The 13,288-nt window shown below is 40.6% G+C and overlaps 1 protein-coding gene across 1 annotated transcript in view; it reads right to left on the reverse strand.

The window, feature by feature from the left end:
- Positions 1-13,288, reverse strand: part of fcho2 (FCH and mu domain containing endocytic adaptor 2) — a 202,094-nt gene that overhangs the window by 46,528 nt on the left and 142,278 nt on the right. Inside the window, exon 19 of the mRNA XM_060836174.1 lies at positions 1,721-1,850. Within this exon, the coding sequence (XP_060692157.1) occupies positions 1,721-1,850 (130 nt within the window). The remainder of the gene's footprint in view (positions 1-1,720; positions 1,851-13,288) is intronic.

Raw genomic sequence — 13,288 nt, forward strand, 5'->3', positions numbered from 1 at the left:
ATATATCCCCATCAAATTGCAGAGAAACGTTCCCTGCATAGGAAAATGCATTACTTCTGGCAAGAACAAATGAAACATGCTAGGAACTCATCTAATTGTATCTTAAACTGGTTATGAATGTAGCTATTAGCACCACTGGGATTATTTAGCAAATACTGTGCAATTGCAAATCACATCAAATGTCCATGTTTTATACAGCAAGAGGGGAACAAGAGAAGACCATTCAATCCATTGAGCTTGGTCCATTCTTCAATGTGATAATGGACTTTTCCATTTAAATGCTTTTTCCCTACACTATCCCCACATCACTTTGAATAATCATGAGTATTTAGAAAGCGGTCAATCTTGACTTTAAACATACTCAATGAATGACCTTCCGTACCCCTCTGGGATACAGAATTCCGAATGTTCACAACATTCTGAGTAAAAAAAAAGTAAATTCTCCTCATTTTGGCCATGAGTTGCTTCCCTTTATTTTGGAAATGTGCTCTGCTGCTAGACTTATCAATAAGAGAAAACATTTTATTCATCAGTCTCTGTAAGTATCTACTAAGTTTCAATAAAATAACCATATTCTTTAAATGCAGCATACAGGCTGTTTTACCCTCAAACTCTTCATTGAACAGTCTTATTATGTCCCTTACTGGCTCCTTCATCACCTGTTTCAGGCAGGCTAACGGCTATGTCATTTAAGAACTCAGCCAGCTAGGTCAGTGGTCAGGATAGGCATTGAAGATCCCCCACCCAGATCACATTCTGTGCCCGTGCCAGCCTCAATGCTTCCTGCAAGTGGTGGTCAACATGGAGGAGTGCCGAGTGAGAGTAGGGTGAGAGTGCAGTGCTGATTGGTTGATTTACTTAATTTCTAAGTCAAGCTTGCAAAATGAGCAAATGGTTCAGGTGTCATCTGATTAGACTGCGTATCAGGTCAATCTCAGTGCATAAAGCTATGCAGATTCCAGCATGTATATTCAATCAGCACCCATTACCCTCAACATGCAGGAAAATGTAGCATGTGAGACTGCTTCAACAAGTCAATTTCAGCACAGGAGGGATTACACATAGCCACAGATTCAAAGATCATGAATGCATATCAGAAATAGGAGGTTAGGACTTATTCCATTAAAATGTGTGTTTTTGGAAACCAACCAAATTATTAGGGAAAATGGATGAAAAGGTGATCCCATGGCTATACTATCTATTTTGTCATACATGGTGTCAGGGGTTTTTTTGAATTAAAAGGTACCTATAGCTCTCCACTGGCTGAGGAATTATGTAAAAGAAAGCCATCAGAATTGACTTGTAACCCCAGTCAGAACCCTTTACTCTTGTAGTATAAGTTGTTTTGATTAGTTGAAATTTGATGTTCCTGCATTTCTCCTGATGAATGAAAAACAAAAGCTTTGGTAACATGCATCTTATTTCAGCATCTTAAAAGTGAATATGTAGGCCAGCAGTCTTCAATATAAAGCAAATACTAGCTTCGCCAGCTATGACTAAATGAGCAGATATCATGGTTATTGTACAAAACTATTCAATAATGCAATTATCACATGCTTATCTATTATTTTTATACATTTTAGTCCTATCACAAATTAAAGTCAATTGCTGATGTTCAGAGCAAGTAAGGCAAGAATTCATTAGAACATTTGTTTGTTGAGTTATATTACATTAGTATCTAAAAGAATTTAAATGCAACAGACACCTAACATGTACCTACCAATGGTAGGTGTTGTTGCTGTACTCAGTGAAGCAGAGGACCCGATTGAGGATGTACTTTCTGCACGTGCCAGTGGGGCTACAGGAGGTGGACTGGTAGATGACATTGACGTAGGACTGAATGATCTAGACTGAAAAAAAAATAGCATTACCTCAGTTTGTTCATGAACAAGTTGCTATCCGAATTAAATAATTGTGTGATATATTAGTAAGGGTTCAACTTTAAGTTAGAAACCAGATGGTAAATTGTAGTATATTTTAAAGTAAATGGCATTTTAGTCTGTATAAAAACAAAAACAGGCCATTAAGTAATTCAGCTGCAAATGTGTTGCTGGTCAAAGCACAGCAGGCCAGGCAGCATCTCAGGAATAGAGAATTCGACGTTTCGAGCATAAGCCCTTCATCAGGAAGTTTCCTGATGAAGGGCTTATGCTCGAAACGTCGAATTCTCTATTCCTGAGATGCTGCCTGGCCTGCTGTGCTTTGACCAGCAACACATTTGCAGCTGTGTTCTCCAGCATCTGCAGACCTCATTTTTTACATTAAGTAATTCAACTAACATAAAAAATGTGAAGAAAATACAAGTTTAGTTTTCTTATTTCATACAATGCAGTATGATTTTTTGAATATAAAATAGGTTACATTGTTGAACATGAAATAATTTCCATTTTTGAAGATGTTACAAAAGTTATGTAGAAGAATACTCTGCTTTCTGTTCCCTTAAGGTTTAAAGGATATAATTCACTGATTTGGTCACATTGGACTTGACCTCTGCTGCATAACTGCAGACTCGGAAGCAGTCAAATATTGGAGATTCCAACTTCAACAGGCATTGTAGAGGTTTGGTTGAAAGACTGAAAATATAGGGCAAAGCGCAAACTTGATGTAACTGATGTTTTTTTTTACATGTTATTAAGCTCTTTTTTCTTTGCCTTAAAGCACTTTCTTTCTATTTCTGAAGCTGCTTAATCACATTAGGCAAATGCTTTACTGCTTCCTGGGTGCTGACAACTCCCCAAAACACTGCTTAAGTGTCTGATTGCCAGGGAATTGAGTCAATGAGTATTATAGGTTATTGGTCCTGTGGGAAATCTAATGATTCATCTATGCCATTATGTTATTACAGTATTATACAAAAGTAGTTATAGAAAATTAATAATTTTAAAACATATTTCTGTTTCATAACAAAGAATGAGAAATTACCTATAGAAGAACCTCCATTCCCAACATATGGCAAATAGAATTAAGGAGAATCCAACAAGTTTTTACAAATATATTAAGGACAAAAGGGTAACTAGGGAGAGAATAGGGCCCCTCAAAGATCAGCAAGTTGGCCTTTGAGTGGAGCCACAGAAAATGGGGAAGATACCAAATGAATATTTTGCATCATTATTTACTGTGGGAAAGGATATGGAAGATATAGACTGTAGGGAAATAGATGGTGACATCTTGCAAAATGCCCTGATTACAGAGGAGGAAGTGCTAGATGTCTTGAAACGGTTAAAAGTGGATAAATCCCCAGGACTGATCAGGTGTACCCAAGAACTTTGTGGGAAGCTAGAGAAGTGATTGCTGGGCCTCTTGCTGAGATATTTGCATCATCGATAGTCACAGGTGAGGTGCCGAAAGACTGGAGGATGGCAATTGTGATGCCACTGTTTAAGAAGGGCGGTAAAGACAAGCCAGGGAACTATAGACCGGTGAGCCTGACCTCAGTGGTGGGCAAGCTGTTGGAGGGAATCCTGAGGGACAGGATGTACATGTATTTGCAAAGGCAAGGACTGATTAGAGAAAGTCAACATGGTTTTGTGCATGGGGAATCATGTCTCACAAACTTGATTGAGTTTTTTGAAGAAGTAACAAAGAGGATTGATGAGGGCAGAGCAGTAGATGTGATCTACATGGACTTCAGTAAGGCGTTCGACAAGGTTCCCCATGGGAGACTGATTAGCAAGGTTAGATCTCATGGAATACAGGAAGAACTAGCCATTTGGATACACAACTGGCTCAAAGGTAGAAGACAGAGGGTGTTGGTGAGGGTTGTTTTTCAGACTGGAGGCCTGTGACCAGTAGAGTGCCACAAGGATCGGTGCTGGGTTCTCTACTTTTTGTCATTTACATAAATGATTTGGATGCAAGCATAAGAGGTATAGTTAGTAAGTTTGCAGGTGACACCAAAATGGAATGTGTAGTGGTCAGTGAAGAAAGTTACCTCAGATTACAACAGGATGTAGACCAGATGGGCCAATAGGCTGAGAAATGGCAGATGGAGTTTAATTCAGATAAATGCGAGGTGCTGCATTTTGGGAAAGCAAATCTTAGCAGGACTTATACACTTAATGGTAAGGTCCTAGGGAGTGTTGCTGAACAAAGAGAGCTTGGAGTGCAGGTTCATAGCTCCTTGAAAGTGGAGTCGCAGATAGATAGGATAGTGAAGGCGGCGTTTGGTATGCTTTCCTTTATTGGTCAGAGTATTGAGTACAAGAGTTGGGAGGTCATGTTACGGCTGTACAGGACACTGGTTAAGCCACTGTTGGAATATTGTGTGCAATTCTGGTCTCCTTCCTATCAGAAAGATGTTGTAAAACTTGAAAGGGTTCAGAAAACCTTTACAAGGATGTTGCCAAGGTTGGAGGATTTGAGCTATAGGGAGAGGCTGAACAGGCTGGGGCTGTTTTCCCTGGAGCATTGGAGGCTGAGGGGTGACTTTATAGAGGTTTACAAAATTATGAGGGGCATGGATAGGATAAATAGACAAAGTCTTTTCCCTGGGGTGGGGGAGTCCAGAACTAGAGGGCATAGGGGTAAATGAATAGGAAGGATTTGGAGGGATATGGGCCGGATGCTGGCAGGTGGGACTAGATTGGGTTGGGATATCTGGTCGGCATGGACCGGTCTGTTTCCATGCTGTACATCTCTATGACTCAGGTAATATCAGAGCTCCATCTCTCCATTGTATTCCTTGACATTCTACATTCTCTCTGTGCTATCTAACATTCAATATTATATAAAGGGTAACTTGCTCCAATTAAAAATGATAAAACCCAAAGTTATTTTTTACATTACTCATCACATTTTCCCTCCCATTGTTATCAATTCCATCACCATTCCCCCAAGAAACTTCAGCCATAAGTTGAATCTGAACCAAATTTACCAGCTCTAACTCAATTACCTTACCATCAAAAAGATCACCCGACTTCCATTTTGGTAAAAATCATTCAACTTTACTCATGTATCATACCTTTGAAGCTTGAAAAATTGAATACACCAATAATCCCCTCTCAGTCTGCATTATCTCTAACTCATCCAAAATTGTGATATCCATATCCTAGATGACACCTCATATCACTGGCACATAATTAATGTAGATGCTGACATAAATTGGCTTAGTTTCCAATGGCAAAAAATTTAACATGTCTACTCTTATATTCAACTATTTTCATGACCTCACTCCTGTGCGACAACTCACTATTGGTGCCTGTTATTTCAATTGTATTGTCATATTTATTGGAACTCCCTCATTACCACTACCCTCTTCTTCTTCCAGTGAAGAATGTCCCAGCCTGTCCAAACTCTCCTCAAAACTGAATCTCTCCATTCCTGGCAACATACTCTTCTGAACCCACTCCATCTTTCCTAATAACAGGGATCCAAGATGAAGGACAGGAAAAAATTGTGGCTGTAACAGCTGCTCCTTTTTTGCGGTATTTTAGGTGTTGGAGGTGATTTCCTAAAATTCCAGGAGCAGCAATTACTGTTTTATATGTTGTTACATTGTTTTGGAACTTTGGGGGGAGAAATATTCAAAACAATGGCACTGTAAAAAAGGAGGAAGATAGGCAAAAGCAGTGACCATGTGTCAGAGAAGAAACCGACACTGCTGTCTAACATAGCGGTGAGTCTGCACAATTACTGCTTTTGCAGTTTGAGTTCAGGTATCTCTGGACATCAGAGTCTGTCTAGGAAAATTTAAGAAACAGCGAAATTCATAGCTGACCTTGGAGGAGCCTCTGTGAAACTGCTCACAGCAGAGGAACACCTAAGTACATAGTTGTTAAGTGTAACCTTGCTATAAATCTACAATAGTGATTCATCGGGTTCTTTCTTGATTATATGTTTTATTGAGATCTGTCTCTTGATTAAATTTTAAAAATATAAACCATAAGTACTAAGTTAATCTGGAGTAGAGTTTCTTTAGAGCAATAAGACAGTGGTATTTTCTGGGTCTACAGATTGTGAAGGAGCAATGATGGCCATTAGTAGAGTGATGTGCTCTTCCTGTCGGATGTGGGAGACTAAGGAGAGTTTCCATATTACTGATGATTATGTCTGCAAGAAATGTCTTTAGTTGTGAATCCTATCAGATTGCATGGATTAGTTGGAGCGGCAGTTAGACGTAATAAGGAACTTACAAGAGGTTGAGGTTGTGATGGTTGGCAGTTATAGGAATGGAGGAAAGCCACAGATACAGTCAGGAAAGGTAGGCAGGTACTGCAGGAGTCTACTGTGGCTATCCCCATCTCAAATAAGTATGCTGTTTTGGAAAAAGTAGATGGTGATGGACTCTCAGGGGAATGTAGCACGAACAACCAGGTTTCTGGTATCAAGAATTGCCTGAATGAGGGGTATGTCAGGTTTCAAGTGATCAATTGTGATGGGGGTCTCTCTAGTCAAAGGCACAGACAGGCATTTCTGCAGCTGGCAGCGAGAAATCAGAATGATGAGTTCCCTCCCTGATAATATGATCAAGGATATCTCTGAGATGGTGCAGAATGTTCTCAAAGGGAAGACGGGCCAGCAGGAGGTCATTGTACACATTAGAATTAACCATGTAGGAAGGGAAAAGGATGAGGTTCTGAACGGAGAATACAGAAAGTTCGGCAGGAGTTTAAAAAGGAGGTTCTCAAGGGTAGTAATATCTAGATTACTTCCAGTGCTACAATCTAGTGAGAATAGGAAGAGGAGGATGGGGCAGATGAATGTGTGGCTGAGGAGCTGGTGCAGGGGAGAAGGGTTCACATCTTTGGATCACTGGAATCTCTTCTGGGGTAGAAGTGGAAAAGGATATGGAAGATATAGACTGTAGGGAAATAGATGGTGACATCTTGCAAAATGTCCAGATTACAGAGGAGGAAGTGCTGGATGTCTTGAAACGGTTAAAGGTGGATAAATCCCCAGGACCTGATCAGGTGTACCCGAGAACTCTGTAGGAAGCTAGAGAAGTGAGTGCTGGGCCTCTTGCTGAGATATTTGTATCATCGCTAGTCACAGGTAAGGTGACGAAAGACTGGAGGTTGGCAAATGTGGTGCCACTGTTTAAGAAGGGCGGTAAAGACAAGCCAGGGAATTATAGACCGGTGAGCCTAACCTCAGTGGTGGGCAAGTTGTTGGAGGGAATCCTGAGGAATAGGATGTACATGTTTTTGGAAAGGCAGGGACTGATTAGAGATAGTCAACATGGCTTTGTGCGTGGAAAATCATGTCTCTCAAACTTGATTGAGTTTTTTTGAAGAAGTAACAAAGAAGGTTGATGAGGGCAGAGCAGTAGATGTGACCTACATGGACTTCAGTAAGGCGTTCGACAAGTTTCCCCATGGGAGACTGACTAGCAAGGTTAGATCTCATGGAATACAGGAAGAACTAGCCATTTGGATACACAACTGGCTCAAAGGTAGAAGACAGAGGGTGGCGGTGGAGGGTTGTTTTTCAGACTGGAGGCCTGTGACCAGTGGAGTGCCACAAGGATCGGTGCTGGGTTCTCTACTTTTTGTCATTTACATAAATGATTTGGATGCAAGCATAAGAGGTACAGTTAGTAAGTTTGCAGGTGACACCAAAATGGAATGTGTAGTGGTCAGCGAAGAAAGTTACCTCAGATTACAACAGGATGTAGACCAGATGGGCCAATAGGCTGAGAAATAGCAGATGGAGTTTAATTCAGATAAACGCGAGGTGCTGCATTTTGGGATAGCAAATCTTAACAGGACTTATACACTTAATGGTAAGGTCCTAGGGAGTGTTGCTGAACAAAGAGACCTTGGAGTGCAGGTTCATAGCTCCTTGAAAGTGGAGTCGCAGATAGATAGGATAGTGAAGAAGGCGTTTGGTATGCTTTCCTTTATTGGTCAGAGTATTGAGTACAAGAGTTGGGAGGTCATGTTACGACTGTACAAGACATTGGTTAGGCCACTGTTGGAATATTGCGTGCAATTCTCGTCGCCTTCGTATTGGAAAGATGTTGTGAAACTTGAAAGGGTTCAGAAAAGATTTACAATGATGTTGCCAGGGTTGGAGGATCTGAGCTATAGGGAGAGGCTGAACAGGCTGGGGCTGTTTTCCCTGGAGCATTGGAGGCTGAGGGGTGACCTTATAGAGGTTTACAAAATTATCAGGGGCATGGATAGGATAAATAGATAAAGTCTTTCCCCTGGAGTCAGGAAATCCAGAACTCGAGGACATAGATTTAGCGTGAGAGGGGTAAGATATAAAAGAGACCTATGGGGCAACTTTTTCACGCAGAGAGCAGTATGTGTATGGAATGAGCTGCCAGAGGAACTGGTGGAGGCTGATACAATTGCAACATTTAAGAGGCACTTGGATGGGTATATGAATAGGAAGGGTTTGGAGGGATATGGGCCGGGTGTTGGCAGATTGGACTAGACTGGGTTGGGATATCTCGTCAGCATGGACAGGTTGGACCGAAAGGTTGGTTTCCATGCTGTACATCTCTATGACTCTAAGTGATCTGTACCGGAAGGACGGATTGCACCTGAATTAGAAGGGGGCTAATATACTGGCAGAGATTTGCTAGAGCTGTTCGGGAGGACTTAAAATTATTAAGGTGAAGAGTTGGGACCCGGGGAGATAGTGAGGAAAGAGATCAATCTGAGGCTGATACAGTTGGGAAAAGGAGCGAGTCAAACAGTCAGGGAAGGCAGGAACAGACTAGAATACAAGGTAGGACTGATAAATTAGACAGCATTTATTTAAATGCAAGAGGTCTAACAGGGAAGGCAGATGAATTCAGGGCATGGTTAGGAACATGGGACTGTGGTATAATAGTAATTACAGAGATGTGGCTCACGGATGGACAGGACTGGCAGCTTAATGTCCCAAGATATAGCTGCTATAGGAAGGTTAGAAAGGGGGTCAAAAGGTGGAGCGGCGTTTTTGATAAGGGATAGCATTATAGCTGTATTTTGGGAGAATATTCCTGAGAATACACCCAGAAAGGTTATTTGGGTAGAACTGAGAAATAAGAAAGGGATATCATCGTTTTGGAATTGTATTTTAGACCCCCGAATAGTCTGCAGGAAATCGAGAATCAAATTTATACGGAGATCTCAGTTATCTGTAAGAATAATAAGGTGCTTTTAATAGGGGATTTTAAATTTCCAAACATAAAATGGGACTGCCATAGTACGAAGGGTTTAGATGGAGAGGAATTTGTTAAGTGCATACAAGAAAATTTCTGATTCAGTATGTGGATGTACCTGCTAGAAAAGGTGCAAAACCTGAACTATTCTTGGGAAACAAGGCAGGGCAGGTGATTGAGGAGGCAGTGGGGGAGCACTTGGGGCCACAGACCATAATTCTATTAGTTTCAAAGTAGTGATGGAAAAGGATAGACAAGATCTAAAAGTTGAAATTCTAAATTGGAGAAAAGGCAGTTTTGATGGTATTAGGCAAGAACTTCAAAAATTGATTGGGGGCAGATGTTCGTAGGTAAAGGAACAGCTGGAAAATGGGAAGCCTTCAAAAATGATATAATGAGAATCCAGAGATGGTGTATTCCTGTTTGGATGAAAGATAAGGTTGGTAGGTTCAGGGAATGTTGGATGACTAGAGAAATTGAGGGTTTGGTTAAGAAAAAGGAAGCATATGTCAGGCATTGAAAGCAGAGATCGAGTGAATTCTTAGAAGAGTATAAAGGCAGTAGGAGTATACTAAAAAGGGAAATCAGGAGGTCAAAAGGGGACATGAGATAACTCTGGCAAATAGGATTAAGGAGAATCCAAAGGGATTCTATAAATACATTAAAGACAAGAGGGTAACAAGGGTGAGAATAGGGTCCCTCAAAGATCAGCAAGGGAACCTACGTGTGGAACCACAGGAGATGGGCAAGATACTACATGACTATTTTGCATCAGTGTTTACTGAGCAGAAGGACATGGAAGATATAGTATGTGGGGAAATATATGGTGACATCTCAAGAAATGTCCGTATTACAGAAGAGGTGGTGCTGGATGTCTTAAAATATATACAGGTGGATAAATCATCAGAACCTTATCAGGTGTACCCTAGAACTGTGGAAAGCTAGGAAAGTGATTGCTGGGCCCCTTGCTGAGATATTTGTAACATCAATAATCAGGTGAGGTGCTGGAAGACTGGAGGTTGGCTAACATGGTGACACTTTTGAAGAAAGGTGGTAAGGAAAAGCCAGGGAACTACAGACCAGTGAGAGCCTGACACCATTGGTGGGCAAGTTGTTGGAGGAAATCCTGAGGGACAGGATTTTCATGTATATGGAAAGGCAAGGACTGATTAGCAATAGTCAACATACATTTGTGCGTGGGAAATTATATCTCAAAAACTTGATTGAGTTTTCTGAAGAAGTAATAAAGAGGATTGATGAGGGAAGAGAGGTGGATGTAATCAAATGGATTTCAATAAAGTGTTTAACAAGGTTCCTCATGGGAGACTGGTTCGCAAGATTACATCTCATGAATAATGAATCATTTGAATATAGAACTAGCTCAAAGGTAAAAGTCAGAGAGTATTAGTGGAGGGCTGCCTTTCAGACTGGAGGCCTGTGACCAGTGGTATGCCGCAAGGATTGGTGCTGAGTCCATTATTTTTTGGTATTTATATTTATGATTTGGATGTGAACATAGTAGGTATAGTTAGTAAGTTTGCAGATGACACCAAAATTGGAGGTGTAGTGGACAGCAAAGAAGGTTACCTCCGAGTACTTGATCAGATGGGCCAATGGGCTGAAGAGTGGCAGGTGGAGTTTAATTTAGATAAATGTGAGGTGCTGCAATTTGGATAGGCTAATCAGAGCAGAACTTATAGACTTAATGGTAAGGTCCTGGGGAGTGCTGTTGAACAAAGAGGCCTTGGAGTGCAGGTTCATATTTCCTTGAAAGTGGAGTCACAGGTAGACAGGATAATGAAGAAGGCATCTGATATGCTTCCTTTATTGGTCAGAGCATTGAGTATAGAAGTTACGAGGTCATGCCGCAGCTGTGCAGGACTTTGGATAGGCCACTTTTGGAATATTGTGTGCAATTCTGGTCTTCCTCCAATCGGAAAGATGTTGTGAAACTTGAAAGAGTTCAGAAAAGATTTACAAGGATGTTGCCAGGGTTTGAGGATTTCAGCTATAGGGAGAAACTGGGGCTGTTTATCCTGGAGCGTCGGAGGCTGAGGGGTGATTTTATAGAGATTTATAAAATCAAGAGGATATCAAAAGGGTAAATAGACAAGGTCTTTTTCCTGGGGTGGGGGAGTCCAGAACTAGAGAGCATAGGTTTAGGGTGAGAGGGGAAAAATGTAAAAGGGACCTAAGGGGCAACTTTTTCACGTAGAGGGTGTTGTGTGTATGCCAGAGGAAGTGGAAAAGGATCTGGATGAGTATAAGAAGAGAAACAGTTTAGAGGGATATGGGCCAAATGCTGGCAAATTGGTCTAGATTAGGTTAGGATATCTGGTCGCAAACAGACCGAAGGGTCTGTTTCCGTTCTGTACATCTCTATTACTCTATATTTTGTTGACTCAAGTTTAAAAAACTATAATGGATTGAATTTTAACAGGGCCATGGAGCAATTTTAAATATTTTAATGAGTTCATGAGATTTATGGTCTTGCAGGTTTAAATCGTCTTTAAAACAATGAGGAATCTGTTAGTTTGTTTGAGACAAGTACTTGGTGGAATTAGCAGGTAAGTGCCTTTTTGCCTATCTCCAGAATTCAGTTGCCTGCTTGGGATTCATCTGTGATCAGGCACTTCCACAACAAACATGACTTCCCCCTCAGGATCAGTAATCCTTCCACAAGGCCTTGAAGATTCCTCCTCTGATTGATCAATGGGAGCAAAATGTTCAAACTCTCTGTCCAGTTCTAATTGACCACAAACCCTCAGTCTCTCTGATCAACTACTTTCTCAACCAACTATCCCCAACCTGGTTACATGTTAAGTAGCTAGGTTCTCACACACAGTCATTAAATCTTGGAACCACCTCATCCATGCTGACCAAATTTCTCAAAGTAACTTAGTCCCACTTCACTGCATTTGGTCTATATCCCTCTAAATCTTTCCGATTCATGTACCTTCCTCAATGTCATTTAAATGTTGTAACTGTACCTACATCTACCATTTCAAGATGTCAAGATCTCATAGCAATAGAATTCAGGACAGAGATGCTGTTGACAGTGTGGAGTTACAGAAGTAGAGAGAGAAGATTGTGAAGCAATTTAAATAGGAGTATGAAATTTCAAACTTGAAGCACTGTAGGAGAAGAAACTAATGCAATTCAATCAAGACACTGTGATGGATGAGTGTGGCTCAGTGCAGAAAAGGAAACAAGCAGAGGTTTTGACAACAAGAATTCATATCATTCTTGAGGGCATGTAATTTTGACAAAAGTAATAAAATAAGTAATTGGTAAGTCCATATTAGAATGGCTCATCACTTCACACTCAAGGTAATGGGTAACTTGGACAAAGTAAATAGGGAACACTGACAAAGATCATTTTGCACAGATTCAAGAAATTAAACAAGATCAAAGTTTTGAAATATTGGCAGGAATGGATTCTACAGATGTTTATGTGGCTCTTAAGTTAAACTATGATTAAGAATGTATTTAGAGATTAAAAAGAAATTACCTTGTGGAATATTATCACATTGAAACGCATGCAAGTGATAGTTAGAGAGACACATTATAAACATGCACCCTCCATCCAACCAACAGTTTCAGAATGTTTTATATATATATATATAAATAAACAAACACCTCTGGAACAAACCAAACAGTGGATGGGGGAAAGGCGACCTGTAGTCAATGGGGTTCTATAGAGTCAGTGCTAGGATCACAGCTGTTTACAATATATATTAATGACTTGGAGCAAGGAAGTGAATGTATTGCAGCCAAATCTGCAGACAACACAAAAATAAATCAGAATACAACCTGCAAGAGGGACATAAACAGTTTACAAAGAGATATTGATTGGGTAAAGAATTGGGCCAAAAAGTTGGCAAATGGAGCCTAATGCAGAAAAATGTGAAGTTGTTTATTTGGAAGGGAGAACAATAGAACAGAATATAATTTAAAGGAGAAAAGCTGCAGAGAACTGCAACACAAAGAGATGTGGGGGGTACTTGTACGCAAAACACAGAAAGCTAGCACATAGGTGCAGCAGATAATTAGGAAGGCCAATGGAATGTTGGCCCTCATTTCAAGGGGGTTGGCGGATAAAAGTAGAGATGTCTTACTGCAACTGTACAAAGTGCTGGTAAAACTATATCTAGAGTACAGTGAGCAGTTTCAGTCCACTTATTTAAGGAAAGA

Source organism: Hemiscyllium ocellatum, chromosome 2 (genome assembly GCF_020745735.1).
Source record: "Hemiscyllium ocellatum isolate sHemOce1 chromosome 2, sHemOce1.pat.X.cur, whole genome shotgun sequence".
Classification (NCBI taxonomy): Eukaryota; Metazoa; Chordata; class Chondrichthyes; order Orectolobiformes; family Hemiscylliidae; genus Hemiscyllium; species Hemiscyllium ocellatum.